The following is a 24,567-nucleotide window of genomic DNA, read 5'->3' as shown; positions in this document are numbered from 1 at the left end:
ATCAGATTGGGGAAGAGCAGTGTGGTTTCAGAAGTGGTAGAGGATGTGTGGATCAGGTGTTTGCTTTGAAGAATGTATGTGAGAAATACTTAGAAAAACAAATGGATTTGCATGTAGCATTTATGGATCTGGAGAAGGCATATGATAGAGTTGATAGACATGCTCTGTGGAAGGTATTAAGAATATATGGTGTGGGAGGCAAGTTGTTAGAAGCATTGAAAAGTTTTTATCGAGGATGTAAGGCATGTGTATGTGTAGGAAGAGAGGAAAGTGATTGGTTCTCAGTGAATGTAGGTTTGTGGCAGGGGTGTGTGATGTCTACATGGTTGTTTAATTTGTTTATGGATGGGGTTGTTAGGGAGGTGAATGCAAGAGTTTTGGAAAGAGGGGCAAGTATGAAGTTCTGTTGTGGATGAGAGAGCTTGGGAAGTGAGTCAGTTGTTGTATATATATATATCTTTTCTTCTTTCATACTATTCGCCATTTCCCGCATTAGCGAGGTAGCGTTAAGAACAGAGGACTGGTCCTTAGAGGGAATATCCTCACCTGACCCCCTTCTCCGTTCCTTCTTTTGGAAAATTAAAAAAAAAAAAACGAGAGGGGAGGATTTCCAGCCACCCGCTCCCTCCCCTTTTAGTCGCCTTCTACGACACGCAGGGAATACGTGGGAAGTATTCTTTCTCCCCTATCCCCAGGGATATATATATATATTTTTTTTTTATATATATATATATATATATAAATAATATATATATATATGTATATATATATATATATATATATATATATATATATATATATATATATATATATATATATATATATAAAACTTTTCACTGCTTCTAACAACTTGCCTCCCACACCATATATTCTTAGTACCTTTCACAGAGCATCTCTATCAACTCTATCATATGCCTTCTCCAGATCCATAAATGCTACATACAAATCCATTTGCTTTTCTAAGCATTTCTCACATACATTCTTCAAAGGAAACACCTGATCCATATATCCTCTACCACTTCTGAAACCACACTGCTCTTCCCCAATCTGATGCTCTGTACATGCCTTCACCCTCTCAATCAATACCCTCCCATATAATTTACCAGGAATACTCAACAAACTTATACCTCTGTAATTTGAGCACTCACTCTTATCCCCTTTGCCTTTGTACAATGGCACTATGCACGCATTCCGCCAATCCTCAGGCACCTCACCATGAATCGTACATACATTACATAACCTTACCAACCAGTCAACAATACAGTCACCCCCTTTTTTGATATTTTCCACTGCAATACCATCCAAACCTGCTGCCTTGCCGGCTTTCATCTTCCGCAAAGCTTTTACTACCTCATCTCTGTTTACCAAATCATTTTCCCTAACCCTCTCACTTTGCACACCACCTTGACGAAAGTGCCCTATATATGCCACTCTATCATCAAACACATTCAACAAACCTTCAAAATACTCACTCCATCTCCTTCCCACATTAACACTCCTTGTTATCACCTCCCCATTAGCGCCCTTCACTGAAGTTCCCATTTGCTCCCTTGTCTTACGCACTGTATTTACCTCCTTCCAGAACATCTTTTTATTCTCCCTAAAATTTAATGATACTCTTTCACCCCAACTCTCATTTGCCCTACTCACACTTGGTTCTCAGAGAATGTAGGTTTGCGGCAGGAGTGTGTGATGTCTCCACGGTTGTTTAATTTGTTTATGGATGGGTTTGTTAGGGAGGTAAATGCAAGAATTTTGGATAGAGGGGCAAGTGTGAAGTCTTTTGGGGATGAGAGAGCTTGGGAAGTGAGTCAGTTGTTGTTCGCTGATGATACAGCGCTGGTGGCTGATTCATGTGAGAAACTGCAGAAGCTGGTGACTGAGTTTGGTAAAGTGTGTGGAAGAAGAAAGTTAAGAGTAAATGTGAATAAGAGCAAGGTTATTAGGTACAGTAGGGTTGAGGGTCAAGGCAATTGGGAGGTAAGTTTGAATGGAGAAAAACTGGAGGAAGTAAAGTGTTTTAGATATCTGGGAGTTGATCTGGCAGCGGGTGGAACCATGGAAGCGGAAGGGAATCATAGGGTGGGGGAGGGGGCGAAAATCCTGGGAGCCTTGAAGAATGTTTGGATGTCGAGAACATTATCTTGGAAAGCAAAATGGGTATTTTTGAAGGAATAGTGGTTCCAACAATGTTGTATGGCTGCGAGACGTGGGCTATGGATAGAGTTGTGCACAGGAGGGTGGATGTGCTGGAAATGAGATGTTTGAGGACAATGTGTGGTGTGAGGTGGTTTGATTGAGTAAGTAACGTAAGTGTAAGAGAGATGTGTGGAAATGAAAAGAGCGTGGTTGAGAGAGCAGAAGAGGGTGTTTTGAAATGGTTTGGGCACATGGAGAGAATGATTGAGGAAAGATTGACCAAGAGGATATATGTGTCGGAGTTGGAGGGAACGAGGAGAAGTGGTAGACCAAATTGGAGGTGGAAAGATGGAATGAAAAAGATTTTGAGTGATCGGGGCCTGAACATGCAGGAGGGTGAAAGAGGGCAAGGAATAGTGTGAATTGGATCGATGTTGTATACCGGGTTGACGTGCTGTCAGTGGATTCAATCAGGGCATGTGAAGCGTCTGGGGTAAACCATGGAAAGATGTGTAGGTATGTATATTTGCGTGTGTGGACGTATGTATATACATTTGTATGGGGGTGGGTTATGCCATTTCTTTCGTCTGTTTCCTTGCGCTACCTCGCAAACGCGGGAGACAGCGATAAAGCAAAAATAGAAAGAAAAAAAAAAAGGCAGGGGTTAGTGAGAGGACAAGAGCAATGGAAGGAGTAGCAGTACTCCTGAAACAGGAGTTGTGGGAGTATGTGATAGAATGTAAGAAAGTAAATTCTCAATTAATATGGGTAAAACTGAAAGTTGATGGAGAGAGATGGGTGATTATTGGTGCATATGCACCTGGGCATGAGAAGAAAGATCATGAGAGGCAAGTGTTTTGGGAGCAGCTGAATGAGTGTGTTAGTGGTTTTGATGCACGAGACCGGGTTATAGTGATGGGTGATTTGAATGCAAAGGTGAGTAATGTGGCAGTTGAGGGAATAATTGGTATACATAGGGTGTTCAGTGTTGTAAATGGAAATGGTTAAGAGCTTGTAGATTTATGTGTTGAAAAAGGACTGGTGATTGGGAATACCTGGTTTAAAAAGCGAGATATACATAAGTATACGTATGTAAGTAGGAGAGATGGCCAGAGAGCGTTATTGGATTACGTGTTAATTGACAGGCACGCGAAAGAGAGACTTTTGGATGTTAATGTGCTGAGAGGTGTAACTGGAGGGATATCTGATCATTATTTTGTGGAGGCTAAGGTGAAGAAGATTTGTATGGGTTTTCAGAAAAGAAGAGTGAATGTTGGGGTGAAGAGGGTGGTGAGAGTAAGTGATCTTGGGAAGGAGACTTGTGTGAGGAAGTACCAGGAGAGACTGAGTACAGAATGGAAAAAGGTGAGAACAATGGAAGTAAGGGGATTGGGGGAGGAATGGGATGTATTTAGGGAATCAGAGATGGATTGCGCAAAAGATGCTTGTGGCATGAGAAGAGTGGGAGGTGGGTTGATTAGAAAGAGTAGTGAGTGGTGGGATGAAGAAGTAAGATTATTAGTGAAAGAGAAGAGGGAGGCATTTGGATGAATTTTGCAGGGAAAAAATGCATTTGAGTGGGATATGTATAAAAGAAAGAGACAGGAGGTCAAGAGAAAGGTGCAAGAGGTGAAAAAGAAGGCAAATGAGAGTTGGGGTGAGAGAGTATCATTAAATTTTAGGGAGAATAAAAAGATGTTCTGGAAGGAGGTAAATAAAGTGCGTAAGACAAGGGAGCAAATGGGAACTTCAGTGAAGGGCGCAAATGGGGAGGTGATAACAAGTAGTGGTGATGTGAGAAAGAGATGGAGTGAGTATTTTGAAGGTATGTTGAATGTGTTTCATGATAGAGTGGGAGATATAGGGTGTTTTGGTCGAGGTGGTGTGCAAAGTGAGAGGGTTAGGGAAAATGATTTGGTAAACAGAGAAGAGGTAGTAAAAGCTTTGCGAAAGATGAAAGCCGGCAAGGCAGCAGGTTTGGATGGTATTGCAGTGGAATTTATTAAAAAAGGGGGTGACTGTATTGTTGACTGGTTGATAAGGTTATTTAATGTATGTATGACTCATGGTGAGGTGCCTGAGGATTGGTGGAATGCGTGATTAGTGCCATTGTACAAAGGCAAAGGGGATAAGAGTGAGTGCTCAAATTACAGAGGTATAAGTTTGTTGAGTATTCCTGGTAAATTATATGGGAGGGTATTGATTGAGAGGGTGAAGGCATGTACAGAGCATCAGATTGGGGAAGAGCAGTGTGGTTTCAGAAGTGGTAGAGGATGTGTGGATCAGGTGTTTGCTTTGAAGAATGTATGTGAGAAATACTTACAAAAGCAAATGGATTTGTATGTAGCATTTATGGATCTGGAGAAGGCATATGATAGAGTTGATAGAGATGCTCTGTGGAAGGTATTTAGAATATATGGTATGGGAGGCTAGTTGTTAGAAGCAGTGAAAAGTTTTTGTCGAGGATGTAAGGCATGTGTACGTGTAGGAAGAGAGGAAAGTGATTGGTTCTCAGTGAATGTAGGTTTGCGGCAGGGGTGTGTGATGTCTCCATGGTTGTTTAATTTGTTTATGGATAGGGGTTGTTAGGGAGGTGAATGCAAGAGTTTTGGAAAGAGGGGCAAGTATGAAGTCTGTTGGGGATGAGAGAGCTTGGGAAGTGAGTCAGTTTTTGTTCGCTGATGATACAGCGCTCGTGGCTGATTCATATGAGAAATTGCAGAAGCTGGTGACTGAGTTTGGTAAAGTGTGTGAAAGAAGAAAGTTAAGAGTAAATGTGAATAAGAGCAAGGTAATTAGGTGTAGTAGGATTGAGAGTCAAGTCAATTGGGAGGTAAGTTTGAATGGAGAAAAACTGGAGGAAGTAAATTGTTTTAGATATCTGGGAGTGGATCTGGCAGCGGATGGAACCATGGAAGCGGAAGTAGATCATAGGGTGGGGGAGGGGGCGAAAATCCTGGGAGCCTTGAAGAATGTGTGGAAGTCGAGAACATTATTTCAGAAAGCAAAAATGTTTATGTTTGAAGGAATAGTGGTTCCAAAAATGTTGTATGGTTGCGAGGCGTGGGCTATGGATAGAGCTGTGCGCAGGAGGATGGATGTGCTGGAAATGAGATGTTTGAGGACAATGTTTGGTGTGAGGTGGTTTGATCGAGTAAGTAACGTAAGGGTAAGAGAGATGTGTGGAAATAAAAAGAGCGTGGTTGAGCGAGCAGAAGAGGGTGTTTTGAAATGGTTTGGGCACATGGAGAGAATGAGTGAGGAAAGATTGACCAAGAGGATATATGTGTCAAAGGTGGAGGGAACGAGGAGAATAAGTGGGAGACCAAATTGGAGGTGGAAAGATGGAGTGAAAAAGATTTTGTGTGATCGGGTCCTGAACATGCAGGAGGGTGAAGGGTGGGCAAGGAATAGAGTGAATTGGATCGATATGGTATACCGGGGTTGACGTGCTGTCAGTGGATTGAATCAGGGCATGTGAAGCGTCTGGGGTGAACCATGGAAAGCTGTGTAGGTATGTACATTTGCGTGTGTGGACGTATGTATATACATGTGTATGGGGATGGGTTGGGCCATTTCTTTCGTCTGTTTCCTTGTGCTACCTCGCAAACGCGGGAGACAGCGACAAAGCAAAAAAGAAGAAAAAGAAAATATATATATATATATATATATATATATATATATATATATATATATATATATATATATATAGATATATTCTATTATACTTAGTGATTGTCTCCCGCTTTAGCGAGGTAGTGCTACGAAACAGACTAAAGTATGGCCCAGCCCATCCACATACACATGTATATACATAAACATCCACACATGCACATATATATGCCTATACATCTCATTGCATACATACATATACATATACAGAAATAAAGATATATACACTTGTTTGAAAGGATCATAATTTTGCACTTGATCTTGTATATTCCTGAGTCGATACGGAAAATGAAACACTATAAGTTCCCAAGTGCACTATCTTGTAATGATCACATCATCAGGGGAGACTCGAAGGAATTTAACAGTCAGTTGATATACACTGAAGAGATTAGGTAGGACGCCATTCGGTAAACATGTAATTTTCCAAGACAGGCAATGAGTGTATCATAGAATTATTATGTGGATAAGAAGGTGAATTGTTTACAAATTTTATCAAAAATAAAGTTATCCAATTTGTATAGACCATCACTAATCTTAAGATTATAATTCTTTGTGTATTTAATAATGGAAGATTCAATGATATTTCTCGTAGTACTAGAGTTAGAGTTAATAACTGAGATGGCATTACACCAGTCAATACAATGATCATAGTTTTTAACATGATTAAACAAGGCATTTGATTCTTGTCTCATTCCTATACTATAAGTTTTATGTTGGGCAGACTTGTAAGGATCTTTCTGTTAGAATTAAGCAACATGAATATAGTATAAGAATGGATCAAGAATCAGATGGCTTCTTTAATCACGTTAAAAACTATGATCATCGTATTGCCTGGAGTAATGCCATCTCGGTTATTAACTCTAACTCCAGTACCACGAGAAATATCATTTAATCATCTCTTATTAGATACCCAAAGAATTATGATCTTAAAAATAGTGATCGTCTATACGAATTGGATCGCCTTATTGTTGATAAAATTTGTAAACAATTCATCTTGTCCATGTAATAAGTTTATGATATGCTCGTTGTCTGTCTTGGAAAATCGCATGTTTACCAAATGGCGTTGTACCTACGTCTCTTCGTTGTATATCAACTGACAGTTATATTTCTCTCTTGTTTCTCCCCTGATGATGTGATTATTACACAAAAGTGCACGTGGGAACTTATTGTGTTTCATTTTCCCCGTGGACTCATAGGAATACACATGTACATATTCATACCTGCTGCCTTCATCCATTCTTGTCGCCACCCGTCCACACATAACAGTCAGGTCTATGAACACTAACAGAATCCTGATTAATTTCTAGTGTCTTTATCATTTACTTTTTCTTTCACCTGAGATGGCTTATGATTGGATATGTTTCGTACATGCTATATAGTCACTATAAAAAGAAAAATATATGCACAAGGAGATTGAGTGACTGGCATATATGAGAAGGATGTTAGAGGTGTTGTTTCTTTGGATATATTTAATCTTTACAGATTGGCTGCACCAAAATCCTCCACTATTCTGGCATTACTTGGAGAAAGTTAGGTGCAGTAGTTAAGTAAATTTTTCCATAAGAGCAAATTCACTAGGGACACCTCCCTTTCCTACTTATGTAATCCACATTGAAAATCACTTTATTAGTCAATGCACAGTACCTACTAGCTGATACATTTTGCAGGATAAAAGAATTTTCCCTGTTCCTTCTTAGTAATAGAAGAGGCCCGTATAGGCTATTATGGGTACAGTAAGTCAGCTCAGTACTTCAACAATGGTGGGAAAAGCTAGAACATTAATTGATGGTGGTCACTGTTTCATGACAGAACTTCAGTTGATGTCAGTTGTTGTTTAAGGGTTAACAGTCATCTTTTCAGGAGTGTATTTTCAGCATTAAATGGAAGATATGGTGAATAGAATTTTAACAGATTTTGGATGGTGAATGAGAGATTAGTTTATCAATAAAGTCAGAGACTTTCTCATGATAGGAAGGATTTGGTTTCATTGCTTTGTTTTAAATAATCTGTGTATAGTTATGTGGGATATAACAGATTACAAGTTGAATGTTATACAAATTAGATGTGATAATTACAGATGCATTCACATTAATACAATTTGTGCTTATGATATTAGTGCTAAGAAGTTGGAGGGAAGTTATGGTATACAACCATTTTCTAAACAGACTCATGCAGAGCTCATTTTACTGATCTAAATGATAAGTGACATCATATTTTGAAGAACATAGCTCATGTAATTTCTATATACAATAAACCATAAGATTAGGAGCACCATTTCATGTTCGTAATTCTGCTTTACCATATTTCCATTGCATTACATCATCTTGTTTTTCATTTAGTGCCACAAGTGAAGCTGTTACCTTCATGTTCCTGGGGATGGTGTTAATTAATGAGGACCACATCTGGCACACTGGCTTTGTACTGTGGAGCATCTTTTTATGTTTTGTGATTAGATTTATTGGTAAGTAGTTTCTGTAAAGTACATTAAGAATTAGATTGAGAATCTTTTTTTAATGTAATTTCAATAGATCTGGAAAAAACGTGATATGCTACAAATGATTATTTACTTTGAGAGTTCAGTGAAGAGTTATCAGATTGGGTATGTAGTCATCTATTTTCATCTGTATATCTGAAGCCCATTCCCCCTAGGAACTCCCATCAAGGGGGTGGCCCCGGCAAAAGAGTCTCCACTCATCACTTTCCTTTCATGCCTCCCATTCATATGCCATTCCATGCATTCTCCTCTCATTTGTCTCCCTCCAGAACTTATTCCCCATGTCACAGATGGTCTTGAGGTTTTTTTTTTTTTTTTGCCGCTGTCTCCCGCGTTTGCGAGGTAGCGCAAGGAAACAGATGAAAGAAATGGCCCAACCCACCCCCATACACATGTATATACATACGTCCACACACGCAAATATACATACCTACACAGCTTTCCATGGTTTACCCCAGACGCTTCACATGCCTTGATTCAATCCACTGACAGCACGTCAACCCCGGTATACCACATCGCTCCAATTCACTCTATTCCTTGCCCTCCTTACACCCTCCTGCATGTTCAGGCCCCGATCACACAAAATCTTTTTCACTCCATCTTTCCACCTCCAATTTGGTCTCCCTCTTCTCCTGGTTCCCTCCACCTCCGACACATATATCCTCTTGGTCAATCTTTCCTCACTCATTCTCTCCATGTGCCCAAACCATTTCAAAACACCCTCTTCTGCTCTCTCAACCATGCTCTTTTTATTTCCACACATCTCTCTTACCTTTACATTACTTACTCGATCAAACCACCTCACACCACACATTGTCCTCAAACATCTCATTTCCAGCACATCCATCCTCCTGCGCACAACTCTATCCATAGCCCACGCCTCGCAACCATACAACATTGTTGGAACCACTATTCCTTCAAACATACCCATTTTTGCTTTCCGAGATAATGTTCTCGACTTCCACACATTCTTCAAGGCTCCCAGAATTTTCGCCCCCTCCCCCACCCTATGATCCACTTCCGCTTCCATGGTTCCATCCGCTGCCAGATCCACTCCCAGATATCTAAAACACTTCACTTCCTCCAGTTTTTCTCCATTCAAACTCACCTCCCAATTGACTTGACCCTCAACCCTACTGTACCTAATAATTAACCTTGCTCTTATTCACATTTACTCTCAACTTTCTTCTTTCACACACTTTACCAAACTCAGTCACCAGCTTCTGCAGTTTCTCACATGAATCAGCCACCAGCGCTGTATCATCAGCGAACAACAACTGACTCACTTCCCAAGCTCTCTCATCCCCAACAGACTTCATACTTGCCCCTCTTTCCAAAACTCTTGCATTCACCTCCCTAACAACCCCATCCATAAACAAATTAAACAACCATGGAGACATCACACACCCCTGCCGCAAACCTACATTCACTGAGAACCAATCACTTTCTTCTCTTCCTACACGTACACATGCCTTACATCCTCGATAAAAACTTTTTACTGCTTCTAACAACTTGCCTCCCACACCATATATTCTTAATACCTTCCACAGAGCATCTCTATCAACTCTATCATATGCCTTCTCCAGATCCATAAATGCTACATACAAATCCATTTGCTTTTCTAAGTATTTCTCACATACATTCTTCAAAGCAAACACCTGATCCACACATCCTCTACCACTTCTGAAACCACACTGCTCTTCCCCAATCTGATGCTCTGTACATGCTTTCACCCTCTCAATCAATACCCTCCCATATAATTTACCAGGAATACTCAACAAACTTATACCTCTGTAATTTGAGCACTCACTCTTATCCCCTTTGCCTTTGTACAATGGCACTATGCACGCATTCCGCCAATCCTCAGGCACCTCACCATGAGTCATACATACATTAAATAACCTTACCAACCAGTCAACAATACAGTCACCCCCTTTTTTAATAAATTCCACTGCAATACCATCCAAACCTGCTGCCTTGCCGGCTTTCATCTTCCGCAAAGCTTTTACTACCTCTTCTCTGTTTACCAAATCATTTTCCCTAACCCTCTCACTTTGCACACCACCTCGACCAAAACACCCTATATCTGCCACTCTATCATCAAACACATTCAACAAACCTTCAAAATACTCACTCCATCTCCTTCTCACATCACCACTACTTGTTATCACCTCCCCATTTGCGCCCTTCACTGAAGTTCCCATTTGCTCCCTTGTCTTACGCACTTTATTTACCTCCTTCCAGAACATCTTTTTATTCTCCCTAAAATTTAATGATACTCTCTCACCCCAACTCTCATTTGCCCTTTTTTTCACCTCTTGCACCTTTCTCTTGACCTCCTGTCTCTTTCCTTTATACATCTCCCACTCAATTGCATTTTTTCCCTGCAAAAATCGTCCAAATGCCTCTCTCTTCTCTTTCACTAATACTCTTACCTCTTCATCCCACCACTCACTACCCTTTCTAATCAACCCAGTCCTCACTTTATGTGGGATCACTACATGTGATATTATGATTGTGAAAGGAACCTACTTCTACCAGTTTCTTTTTGTATGTGGTCAAAATTTAATACTATCCAGGTATGTGTTGTAGAAAGTGCACCAAAACTCTAGTGAGGGTTGGCAGGTGGAGTAAGCATGTGTCCTGCATGGCACATACCACATTCTTGCCAATCGCCTGCAGATCTGTGCTACTTGTACGATTGTAGTATACTTAGTAATGTAATTTTCTCGCAACCCGCTGTGTTGATATGGCATTCTAAATATCCAGCAACATCTTCTCCTACTGTAGAAACAGCAGTTAAACAGAAGAGAACCTCTGTGAACTTAATAATGAAGCTAGAAACCTCATGATGCGCTGATGCTGATGGGAGACCATCATCGCAGTAGAGAGAGTGTCAAAATTTCACTGAGGGTTGGCGAGTGGAATAAGCATGGGTCTTGGGTAGAGCACTCCATGTTCCTGCCAATGGTGCATTTTCACAGTTACCACCATTGTCTGTGGATCTGTGCTATGTATGGGATTTGGACATACTTACTAGCATGGTTTTCTTGCAACTCGGTGTTTGTGTTTGTTAAGATGGCATCCAAACATCAAATAACATTTTCTCCTATCCCAGAAACAGCAGTTAAATGGAAGAGAACATCTCTGATCTTAGAAACAAAGTTAGAAATCCTACAACATGCTGATGCTGGTAAGGAAGCATCAGCGCCTAGGTGTGCTTACAACCTGGATGAGTTTTAAGTCTGCAACATATAGAAAAAAGCTGAGACATTTCAGAGCTTTGGTCAACTCTCCTCTATTGTCTGCCAAAGTAACCACAAGCTTTAGAAATCCACTTATGGAGAGGATGGAGAAAAGAATCTCATACAGTACGAGACAAAGAAGAAAAGCAGCCTTAGTAAACTTCAGGTCAGGTCCAAAGCTCAGAAGTTTTATGAGCATTTATGTAAAGAAAATAATATAACTGAGACAGCCATTTCAACCAATTAAAGGATGGCTGGATGAGTTTATTTGGCGTCAGAAGCTACACAACGTGAAGGTAACGAGAATCCACCAGTGCTAACCACAAAGCAGCCACACACATCCCTTGTTTTTTAGTATGTACCCATTAGTCATTGCATACATGGTCATGAGATTAAGAATGAAAAGGGTAATGCATGGTGGACAGGAGTGATTACAAAGGCTGTGGAAGAGAAGAAAAGGCATATGGTAGATTGCTTGTTTGGAAGAGAGTTCAGTGAAAAGTATTGGGATAATAAGATACTATACTGGAAGGAGGTGGATGTGAGACTGGAAATGTTAATGTGAAAAGTAAGGAAGGAGAGTTGCTAAATGAAAAGGAGGAAGTGAAAGGAAGATGGAAAGAGTATTGTGAAGAACTGATGAATGTAGGACAAGGAGAGGCAGCAGTTGTTACTTGCATTGGGTATTGAGGATGGGAAGAAGGAGGATACAAATGAAGGGGCCTATAGCAAAAAGGGAGGTAAGAGGGGCAATAATAAGGCTGTTGGTAGGAAAGGCACCTGGAGTGAATGGGATTATGGCTGAAATGCTGAAGTCTGGAGGAGAAAGTGTGATAGAGTGGATGCATCTTATATGTAATTTAGCATGGAAACAGAAGGTTGTGCCTGATGACAGAGTGAAAGCTAAAACTGTTCCTTTATGCAAAGGAAATAGGTGCAAAGGAAAAAGGTGCAAAGGATGTATGAAGCAATTATAGGGGAGTAAGTCTCTTAAGTATACTGGGTAAAGTGTGTGCAATAATGTTGACTGAGAGTGATTGAAGTAACTGAATGCAGAATAAGTGAAGAGCAAGGGTGTTTTAGGAAAGATAGGGGATGTTTGTATCAGATTTTTGTATCAAAGATGACTGTGGAAAAGTATTTGGCAAAAGGTAAGAAGTTGTATGCACCTTTTATGGATTTGGAGAAAGTGTATGACAGAGTCAAGTGGAATGCTTTATGGGATGTGTTAAGGATGTGTGGTATAGGGGGACAAAAGTGAGATGGTGTAAAGACCTATAGATTGGAGTGTAAAAGCAGATGGAGAGATGAGCAAAAGTTTTGGTATACATGTAGGTGTGAGGCAAAGCTATGTGATGTCACCGTAGCTTTTTAATATGCATATATATAAATGCCCGCACACACACACATATACATACATATACATTTCAATGTATACATACATATACACAGACATATAAACCATACACATGCACATATCCTTACTTCCTACCCCCACCCACCCCCGTCACCATTCACCACACGCGAAATTGCATTTCCCATCCTCCAGTGAGGCAGCACTAGGAATACAGGCAAAAAGACAACATTTGTTCACACTCAGTCTTTAGCTGTCATGTGTAATGCACCAAAACCACAGCACCCTTTCCACATCCAGGCCCCACAGACCTTTCCATGGTTTACCCAAGACACTTCACATGCCCTGGTTCAGTCCGTTGATAGCATGTTGACCAGGTATACCACATCATTCCAATTCACTATTCCTTGCATGCCTCTCACCCTCCTGTGTGTTCAGGCCCTGATCACTCAAAATATTTTTTACTCCATCCTTCCACCTCCAGTTTGGTCTCCCACTTCTGTTTCTTCCCTCCACCTCTGACACATATGTCCTCTTCGTCAGTCTTTCTTCGCTCATTCTCTCCATGTGTCCAAACCATTTCAACACACCCTCATCTACTCTCTCAACCATAATCATTATATTTCCATTCATCTCTCTTCCTCTTACACTACTTACTCGATCAAATCACCTCACACCACATACTCTCCTCAAACATTTCATTTCCAACACATCCACCCTCCTCTGTACCACCCATGCCTCTCAACAATATAACAAGGTTAGAATTACTATTCCTTCAAACATAGCCATGTTTGCTTTCTGAAATAATGTTCTCTCCTTCCAAAGATTCTCCATCGCTCCAAGAACCTTCGCCCTATCTCTCACCCTGTGACTCACTTCCGCTTCCATGGTTTGTAAGTCCACTCCCAGATATCTAAGACACTTCTCTTCCTTCAGTTTTTCTCCATTTAAACTTACATCCCAATTCACTTGCCCCTCAACCCTACTGAACCTAATTACCTTGTTCTTATTCACATTTACTATCAACTTTCTCCTCTCAAGCACTTTTCCAAACTCTGTCACCAACCTCTGCTGTTTTTCACATGAATCAGCCACCAGCACTGCATCATCGGCAAACAACAACTGACTTACTTTCCAAGCCCTCTCATCCACAACAGACTGCATACACACCTATACATCTCAACGTATACATGTATATACACACACAGACATATACATATATATACATATGTACATAATTCATACTGTCTGCCCTTATTCATTCCCGTTGCCACCCCGCCACACGAAATGAAAACCCCCTCCCCCTGCATGTGCGCGAGGTAGCGCTAGGAAAGACAACAAAGGCCACATTCGTTCACACTGTCTCTAGCTATCATGTATAATGCACCGAAACCACAGCTCCCTTTCCACATCCAGGTCCCACAAAGCGTTCCATGGTTTACCCCAGACGCTTCACATGCCCTGGTTCAATCCATTGACAGCATGTTGACCCCGGTATACCACATCGTTCCAATTCACTCTGTTCCTTGCACGCCTTTAACCCTCCTGCATGTTCAGGCGCCGATCACTCAAAATCTTTTTCACTCCATCTTTCCACCTCCAATTTGGTCTCTCACTTCTCCTCGTTCCCTCCACCTTTGACACATATATCGTCTTTGTCAATCTTTCCTCACTCATTCACTCCATGTGAGCAAACCATTTGAAAACACCCTCTTCTGCTCTCTCTTCCACACATTCTTCAAGGCCCCCAGAATTTTTGCCCCCTACCCCACCCTATGATCCACTTCCGCTTCCATGGTTCCATCTGCTGCCAGATCCACTCCCAGATATCTAAAACACTTCACTTCCTCCAGTTTTTCTCCATTCAAACTCACCTCCCAATTGACTTGACCCTCAACCCTACTGTACCTAATAACCTTGCTCTTATTCACATTTACTCTTAACTTTCTTCTTCCACACACTTTACCAAACTCAGTCACCAGCTTCTGCAGTTTCTCACATGAATCAGCCACCAGCGCTGTATCATCAGCGAACAACAACTGACTCACTTCCCAAGCTCTCTCATCCCCAACAGACTTCATACTTGCCCCTCTTTCCAAAACTCTTGCATTTACCTCCCTAACAACCCCATCCATAAACAAATTGAACAACCATGGAGACATCACACACCCCTGCCGCAAACCTACATTCACTGAGAACCAATCACTTTCCTCTCTTCCTACACGTACACATGCCTTACATCCTCGATAAAAACTTTTCACTGCTTCTAACAACTTTCCTCCCACACCATATATTCTTAATACCTTCCACAGAGCATCTCTATCAACTCTGTCATATGCCTTCTCCAGATCCATAAATGCTACATACAAATCCATTTGCTTTTCTAAGTATTTCTCACATACATTCTTCAAAGCAAACACCTGATCCACACATCCTCTACCACTTCTGAAACCACACTGCTCTTCCCCAATCTGATGCTCTGTACATGCCTTCACCCTCTCAATCAATACCCTCCCATATAATTTACCAGGAATACTCAACAAACTTATACCTCTGTAATTTGAGCACTCACTCTTATCCCCTTTGCCTTTGTACAATGGCACTATGCACGCATTCCGCCAATCCTCAGGCACCTCACCATGAGTCATACATACATTAAATAACCTTACCAACCAGTCAACAATACAGTCACCCCTTTTTTGATAAATTCCACTGCAATACCATCCAAACCTGCTGCCTTGCCGGCTTTCATCTTCCGCAAAGCTTTCACTACCTCTTCTCTGTTTACCAAATCATTTTCCCTAACCCTCTCACTTTGCACACCACCTCGACCAAAACACCCTATATCTGCCACTCTATCATCAAACACATTCAACAAACCTTCAAAATACTCACTCCATCTCCTTCTCACATCACCACTACTTGTTATCACCTCCCCATTTGCGCCCTTCACTGAAGTTCCCATTTGCTCCCTTGTCTTACGCACTTTATTTACCTCCTTCCAGAACATCTTTTTATTCTCCCTAAAATTTAATGATACTCTCTCACCCCAACTCTCATTTGCCCTTTTTTTCACCTCTTGCACCTTTCTCTTGACCTCCTGTCTCTTTCTTTATACATCTCCCACTCAATTTCATTTTTTCCCTCGTATTCCTCGCGTGTCGTAGAAAGCGACTAGAGGGGACGGGAGCGGGGGGCCAGAAATCCTCCCCTCCTTGTATTAACTTTCTAAAATGGGAAACAGAAGAAGGAGTCACGCGGGGAGTGCTCATCCTCCTCGAAGGCTCAGAGTGGGGTGCCTAAATGTGTGTGGGTGTAACCAAGATGTGAAAAAAGGAGAGATAGGTAGTATGTTTGAGGAAAGGAACCTGGATGTTTTGGCTCTGAGTGAAACGAAGCTCAAGGGTAAAGGGGAAGAGTGGTTTGGGAATGTCTGGGGAGTAAAGTCAGGGGTTAGTGAGAGAACAAGAGCAAGGGAAGGAGTAGCAATACTTCTGAAACAGGAGTTGTGGGAGTATGTGATAGAATGTAAGAAAGTAAATTCTCAATTAATATGGGTAAAACTGAAAGTTGATGGAGAGAGGTGGGTGATTATTGGTGCATATGCACCTGGGCATCAGAAGAAAGATCATGAGAGACAAGTGTTTTGGGAGCAGCTGAATGAGTGTGTTAGTGGTTTTGATGCACGAGACCGGGTTATAGTGATGGGTGATTTGAATGCAAAGGTGAGTAATGTGACAGTTGAGGGAATAATTGGTATACATGGGGTGTTCAGTGTTGTAAATGGAAATGGTGAAGAGCTTGTAGATTTATGTGCTGAAAAAGGACTGATGATTGGGAATACCTGGTTTAAAAAGCGAGATATACATAAGTATACTTATGTAAGTAGGAGAGATGGCCAGAGAGCATTATTGGATTACGTGTTAATTGACAGGCGTGCGAAAGAGAGACTTTTGGATGTTAATGTGCTGAGAGGTGCAACTGGAGGGATGTCTGATCATTTTCTTGTGGAGGCTAAGGTGAAGATTTGTAGGGGTTTTCAGAAAAGAAGAGTGAATGTTCGGGTGAAGAGGGTGGTGAGAGTAAGTGAGCTTGGGAAGGAGACCTGTGTGAGGAAGTACCAGGAGAGACTGAGTACAGAATGGAAAAAGGTGAGAACAATGGAAGTAAGGGGAGTGGAGGAGGAATGGGATGTATTTAGGGAATCAGTGATGGATTGCGCAAAAGATGCTTGTGGCATGAGAAGAGTGGGAGGTGGGTTGATTAGAAAGGGTAGTGAGTGGTGGGATGAAGAAGTAAGATTATTAGTGAAAGAGAAGAGAGAGGCATTTGGACGATATATATATATATATATATATATATATATATATATATATATATATATATATATATATATATATATATATATATTTTTTTTTTTTTTTTTCATACTATTCGCCATTTTCCGCATTTGCGAGGTAGCGTTAAGAACAGAGGACTGGGCCTTAGAGGGAAAATCCTCACCTGGCCCCCTTCTCTGTTCCTTCTTTTGGAAAATTAAAAAAAAATGAGAAGGGAGGATTTCTAGCCACGCACTCCCTCCCCTTTTAGTCGCCTTCTACGACACGCAGGGAATACGTGGGAAGTATTCTTTCTCCCCTATCCCCAGGGATATATATATATATATATATATATATATATATATATATATATATTTTTTTCTTTTTTTTTTTGCTTTGTCACTGTCTCCCGTGTTTGCGAGGTAGCGCAAAGAAACAGACGAAAGAAATAGCCCAACCCACCCCCATACACATGTATATACATACACGTCCACACACGCAAATATACATACCCGTACATCTAAATGTACAGATATATATACACACACAGACACATACATATATACACATGCACACAATTGACAATGTCTGCCTTTATTCATTCCCATCGCCACCTCGCCATACATAGAATAACACCCCCCTCCCCCCTCATTTGTGCGAGGTAGTGCTAGGAAAAGACAACAAAGGGCCCCATTCGTTCACACTCAGTCTCTACCTGTCATGCAACAATGCCCAAAACCACAGCTCCCTTTCCACATCCATGCCCCACACAATCTTTCCTCACTCATTCTCTCCATGTGACCAAACCATTTCAGAACACCCTCTTCTGCTCTCTCAACCACACTCTTTTTATTTCCACACATCTCTCTTACCTTTACATTACTTACTTGATCAAACCACCTCACACCACATATTGTCCTCAAACATCTCATTTCCAGCACATCCACCCTCCTGCGCACAACTCTATCCATAGCCCACGTCTCGCAGCCATACAACATTATTGGAACCACTATTCCTTCAAACATAGCCATTTTTGCTTTCCAAGATAATGTTCTCGACTTCCAAACATTCTTCAAGGCTCCCAGAAATTTCGCCCCCTCCCCCACCCTATGATTCACTTCCGCTTCCATGGTTCCACCCGCTGCCAGATCAACTCCCAGATATCTAAAACACTTTACTTCCTCCAGTTTTTCTCCATTCAAACTTACCTCCCAATTGACTTGACCCTCAATCTTACTGTACCTAATAACCTTGCTCTTATTCACATTTACTCTTAACTTTCTTCTTTCACACACTTTACCAAACTCAGTCACCAGCTTCTGCAGTTTCTCACATGAATCAGCCACCAGCGCTGTATCATCAGCGAACAACAACTGACTCACTTCCCAAGCTCTCTCATCCACAACAGACAGACTGCATACTTGCCCCTCTTTCCAAAACTCTTGCATTCACCTCCCTAACAACCCCATCAATAAACAAATTAAACAACCATGGAGACATCACTCCCCTGCCGCAAACCTACATTCACTGAGAACCAATCATTTTCCTCTCTTCCTACACATACACATGCCTTACATCCTTAATAAAAACTTTTCACTGCTTCTAACAACTTGCCTCCCACACCATATATTCTTAATACCTTCCTTAAAGCATCTCTATCAACTCTATCATAGGCCTTCTCCAGGTCCATAAATGCTACATACAAATCCATTTGCTTTTCTAAGTTTTTCTCACATACATTCTTCAAAGAAAACACCAGATCCACACATCCTCTACCACTTCTGAAACCACACTGCTCTTCCCCAATCTGATGCTCTGTACATGCCTTCACCCTCTCAATCAATACCCTCCCATATAGTTTACCAGGAATACTCAAGAAACTTATACCTCTGTAATTTGAGCACTCACTCTTATCCCCTTTGCCTTTGTACAATGGCACTATGCAAGCATTCCGCCAATCCTCAGGCACCTCACCATGAATCATACATACATTAAATAACCTTACCAACCAGTCAACAATACAGTCACCCCCTTTTTTGATAGATTCCACTGCAATACCATCCAACCCGCTGCCTTGCCGGGTTTCATCTTCTGCAAAACTTTTACTACCTCTTCTCTGTTTACCCAATCATTTTCCCTAACCCTCTCACTGTGCACACCACCTCGACCAAAACACCCTATATCTGCCACTCTATTATCAAACACATTCAACAAACCTTCAAAATACTCACTCCATCTCCTTCTCACATCACCACTACCTGTTATCACCTCCCCATTAGCCCCCTTTACTGAAGTTTCCATTTGCTCCCTTCTCTTACGCATTTTATTTACCTCCTTCCAGAACATCTTTTTATTCTCCCTAAAATTTAATGATACTCTCTAACCCCAACTCTCATTTGCCCTCTTTTTCGCCTCTTGCACCTTTCTCTTGACCTCCTGCCCCTTTCTGTTATACATCTCCCACTCAGTTGCATTTTTTCCTTGCAAAAATCGTTCAAATGCCTCTCTCTTCTCTTTCACTAATAATCTTACTTCTTCATCCCACCAGTCACTACCCTTTCTAATCAACCCACCTCCCACTCTTCTCATGCCACAAGCATCTTTTGCGCAAGCCATCACTGCTTCCCTAAATACATCCCATTCCTCCCCCGCTCCCCTTACCTCCTTTGTTCTCACATTTTTCCATTCTGTACTCAGTCTCTCCTGGTACTTCCTCACACAAGTCTCCTTCCCAAGCTCACTTACTCTCACCACTCTCTTCACCCCAACATTCTCTCTTCTTTTCTGAAAACCCCTACAAATCTTCACCTTTGCCTCCACAAGAAAATGATCAGACATCCCTTCAGTTGCACCTCTCAGCACATTAACATCCAAAAGTCTCTCTTTCACGCGCCTATCAATTAACACGTAATCCAATAATGCTCTCTGGCCATCTCTCCCACTTACATACGTATACTTATGTATATCTCGCTTTTAAAACCAGGTATTCCCAATCACCAGTCCTTTTTCAGCACATAAATCTACAAGCTCTTCACCATTTCCATTTACAACACTGAACACCCCATGTATACCAATTATTCCCTCAACTGCCACATTACTCACCTTTGCATTCAAATCACCCATCACTATAACTCGGTCTTGTGCATCAAAACCACTAACACACTCATTCAGCTGCTCCCAAAACACTTGCCTCTCATGATCTTTCTTCTCATGCCCAGGTGCATATGCACCAATAATCACCCATCTCTCTCCATCAACTTTCAGTTTTACCCATGTCAATCTAGGATTTACTTTCATACACTCTATCACATACTCCCACAACTCCTGTTTCAGGAGTAGTGCTACTCCTTCCCTTGCTCTTGTCCTATCACTAGACCCTGACTTTACTCCCAAGACATTCTCAAACCACTCTTCCCCTTTACCCTTGAGCTTCATTTCACTCAGAACCAAAACATCGAGGTTCCTCTCCTCAAACATACTTCCTATCTCTCCTTTTTTCTCATCTTGGTTACATCCACACACATTTAGACACCCCAATCTGAGCCTTCGAGGAGGATGATCACTCCCCGCGTGACTCCGTTTCCCCTTTTAGAAAGTTTAAAATACAAGGAGGGGAGGGTTTCTGGCCCCCTGCTCCCGTCCCCTTTAGTTGCCTTCTACAACACGCAAGGAATGCGTGGAAAGTGTTCTTTCTCCCCTATCCCCAGGGATATATATATATTTTTCTCTCTTTCAAACTATTTGCCATTTCCCGCGTTAGCAAGGTAGCGTTAAGAACAGAGGACTGGGCCTCTGAGGGAATATCCTCACCTGGCCCCCTTCTCTGTCCCTTGTTTTGGAAAATTAAAAAAAAAATAAACGAGAGGATGATTTGCAGCCCCCCGCTCCCTCCCCTTTTAGTCCCCTTCTACGACACGCAGGGAATACGGGAAGTATTCTTTCTCCCCTATCCCACGTATTCCCTGCGTGTCGTAGAAGGCGACTAAAAGGGAAGGGAGCGGGGGGCTGGAAATCCTCCCCTCTCGTTTTTTTTTTTTTTTTTTTTTTTTTTTTTTTTTTCCAAAAGAAGGAACAGAGAAGAGGTCCAGGTGAGGATATTCCCTCAAAGGCCCAGTCCTCTGTTCTTAACGTTACCTCGCTATCGCGGGAAATAGCGAATAGTATGAAAAAAAAAATATATATATATATGTATATATATATTTGCGACATTTCAGACTCCTGACATTTTATAATTAGGGTATGTATTAGGGTATGTATTATCGAGAAAAATGTAGCTTAGACATTGAAGCTTATTGATACAGTGGTTAAATTGATGAGAACTGCTATTGACGTTTGTGTAAATAAATTATACATTTCCTTTTTCCATAGCCAGAGGTTGAACCATTATGTGACATTCATTTTTTCATTCATTTCAAGCTAGAAGTTTCAGTTTTCTAAATTGTTTCTTACATTTTTCATATGTATATATATGTATGTGTGTGTGTGTGTGTGTATATGTGCGTATGTATGTGTATGTGTGTGTATGTGTATATGTATATATATATGTATATTATCCCTGGGGATAGGGGTGAAAGAATACTTCCCACGTATTCCTCGCGTGTCGTAGAAAGCGACTAGAGGGGACGGGAGCGGGGGGCCAGAAATCCTCCCCTCCTTGTATTAACTTTCTAAAATGGGAAACAGAAGAAGGAGTCACGCAGGAAGTGCTCATCCTCCTCGAAGGCTCAGAGTGGGGTGCCTAAATGTGTGTGGATGTAACCAAGATGTGAAAAAAGGAGAGATAGGTAGTATGTTTGAGGAAAGGAACCTGGATGTTTTGGCTCTGAGTGAAACGAAGCTCAAGGGTAAAGGGGAAGAGTGGTTTGGGAATGTCTGGGGAGTAAAGTCAGGGGTTAGTGAGAGGACAAGAGCAAGGGAAGGAGTAGCAATACTTCTGAAACAGGAGTTGTGGGAGTATGTGATAGAATGTAAGAAAGTAAATTCTCGATTAATATGGGTAAAACTGAAAGTTGATGGAGAGAGGTGGGTGATTATTGGTGCATATGCACCTGGGCATGAGAAGAAAGATCATGAGAGGCAAGTGTTTTGGGAGCAGCTGAATGAGTGTGTTAGTGGTTTTGATGCACGAGACCGGGTTATAGTGATGGGTGATTTGAATGCAAAGGTGAGTAATGTGGCAGTTGAGGGAATAATTGGTATACATGGGGTGTTCAGTGTTGTAAATGGAAATGGTGAAGAGCTTGTAGATTTATGTGCTGAAAAAGGACTGATGATTGGGAATACCTGGTTTAAAAAGCGAGATATACATAAGTATACTTATGTAAGTAGGAGAGATGGCCAGAGAGCATTATTGGATTGCGTGTTAATTGACAGGCATACGAAAGACAGACTTTTGGATGTTAATGTGCTGAGAGGTGCAACTGGAGGGATGTCTGATCATTATCTTGTGGAGGCTAAGGTGAAGATTTGTATGGGTTTTCAGAAAAGAAGAGTGAATGTTGGGGTGAAGAGGGTGGTGAGAGTAAGTGAGCTTGGGAAGGAGACCTGTGTGAGGAAGTACCAGGAGAGACTGAGTACAGAATGGAAAAAGGTGAGAACAATGGAAGTAAGGGGAGTGGGGGAGGAATGGGATGTATTTAGGGAATCAGTGATGGATTGCGCAAAAGATGCTTGTGGCATGAGAAGAGTGGGAGGCGGGTTGATTAGAAAGGGTAGTGAGTGGTGGGATGAAGAAGTAAGAGTATTAGTGAAAGAGAAGAGAGAGGCATTTGGACGATTTTTGCAGGGAAAAAATGCAATTGAGTGGGAGATGTATAAAAGAAAGAGACAGGAGGTCAAGAGAAAGGTGCAAGAGGTGAAAAAAAGGGCAAATGAGAGTTGGGGTGAGAGAGTATCATTAAATTTTAGAGAGAATAAAAAGATGTTCTGGAAGGAGGTAAATAAAGTGCGTAAGACAAGGGAGCAAATGGGAACTTCAGTGAAGGGCGCAATGGGGAGGTGATAACAAGTAGTGGTGATGTGAGAAGGAGATGGAGTGAGTATTTTGAAGGTTTGTTGAATGTGTTTGATGATAGAGTGGCAGATATAGGGTGTTTTGGTCGAGGTGGTGTGCAAAGTGAGAGGGTTAGGGAAAATGATTTTGTAAACAGAGAAGAGGTAGTGAAAGCTTTGCGGAAGATGAAAGCCAGCAAGGCAGCAGGTTTGGATGGTATTGCAGTGGAATTTATTAAAAAAGGGGGTGACTGTATTGTGGACTGGTTGGTAAGGTTATTTAATGTATGTATGACTCATGGTGAGGTGCCTGAGGATTGGCGGAATGCGTGCATAGTGCCATTGTACAAAGGCAAAGGGGATAAGAGTGAGTGCTCAAATTACAGAGGTATAAGTCTGTTGAGTATTCCTGGTAAATTATATGGGAGGGTATTGATTGAGAGGGTGAAGGCATGTACAGAGCATCAGATCGAGGAAGAGCAGTGTGGTTTCAGAAGTGGTAGAGGATGTGTGGATCAGGTGTTTGCTTTGAAGAATGTATGTGAGAAATACTTAGAAAAGCAAATGGATTTGTATGTAGCATTTATGGATCTGGAGAAGGCATATGATAGAGTTGATAGAGATGCTCTGTGGAAGGTATTAAGAATATATGGTGTGGGAGGAAAGTTGCTAGAAGCAGTGAAAAGTTTTTATCAAGGATGTAAGGCATGTGTACGTGTAGGAAGAGAGGAAAGTGATTGGTTCTCAGTGAATGTAGGTTTGCGGCAGGGGTGTGTGATGTCTCCATGGTTGTTTAATTTGTTTATGGATGGGGTTGTTAGGGAGGTAAAAGCAAGAGTTTTGGAAAGAGGGGCAAGTATGCAGTCTGTCTGTTGTGGATGAGAGAGCTTGGGAAGTGAGTCAGTTGTTGTTCGCTGATGATACAGCGCTGGTGGCTGATTCATGTGAGAAACTGCAGAAGCTGGTAACTGAGTTTGGTAAAGTGTGTGGAAGAAGAAAGTTAAGAGTAAATGTGAATAAGAGCAAGGTTATTAGGTACAGTAGGGTTGAGGGTCAAGTCAATTGGGAGGTGAGTTTGAATGGAGAAAAACTGGAGGAAGTGAAGTGTTTTAGATATCTGGGAGTGGATCTGGCAGCGGATGGAACCATGGAAGCGGAAGTGGATCATAGGGTGGGGGAGGGGGCGAAAATTCTGGGGGCATTGAAGAATGTGTGGAAGTCGAGAACATTATCTCGGAAAGCAAAAATGGGTATGTTTGAAGGAATAGTAGTTCCAACAATGTTGTATGGTTGCGAGGCGTGGGCTATGGATAGAGTTGTGCGCAGGAGGATGGATGTGCTGGAAATGAGATG

The 24,567-nt window shown here is 41.5% G+C and overlaps 1 protein-coding gene across 1 annotated transcript in view; it reads left to right on the top strand.

Moving 5' to 3' along the window:
• The window catches only part of LOC139763309 (sodium/hydrogen exchanger 2-like), a 378,447-nt gene that overhangs the window by 204,856 nt on the left and 149,024 nt on the right, over positions 1 to 24,567 (top strand). Inside the window, exon 12 of the mRNA XM_071689332.1 lies at positions 8,151 to 8,272. Within this exon, the coding sequence (XP_071545433.1) occupies positions 8,151 to 8,272 (122 nt within the window). The remainder of the gene's footprint in view (positions 1 to 8,150; positions 8,273 to 24,567) is intronic.

This window comes from Panulirus ornatus, chromosome 46 (assembly GCF_036320965.1).
Source record: "Panulirus ornatus isolate Po-2019 chromosome 46, ASM3632096v1, whole genome shotgun sequence".
NCBI lineage: Eukaryota > Metazoa > Arthropoda > Malacostraca > Decapoda > Palinuridae > Panulirus > Panulirus ornatus.
The sequence above is the reverse complement of the archived record's forward strand: the minus strand, read 5'-3'. Positions and strand labels throughout refer to the sequence as shown.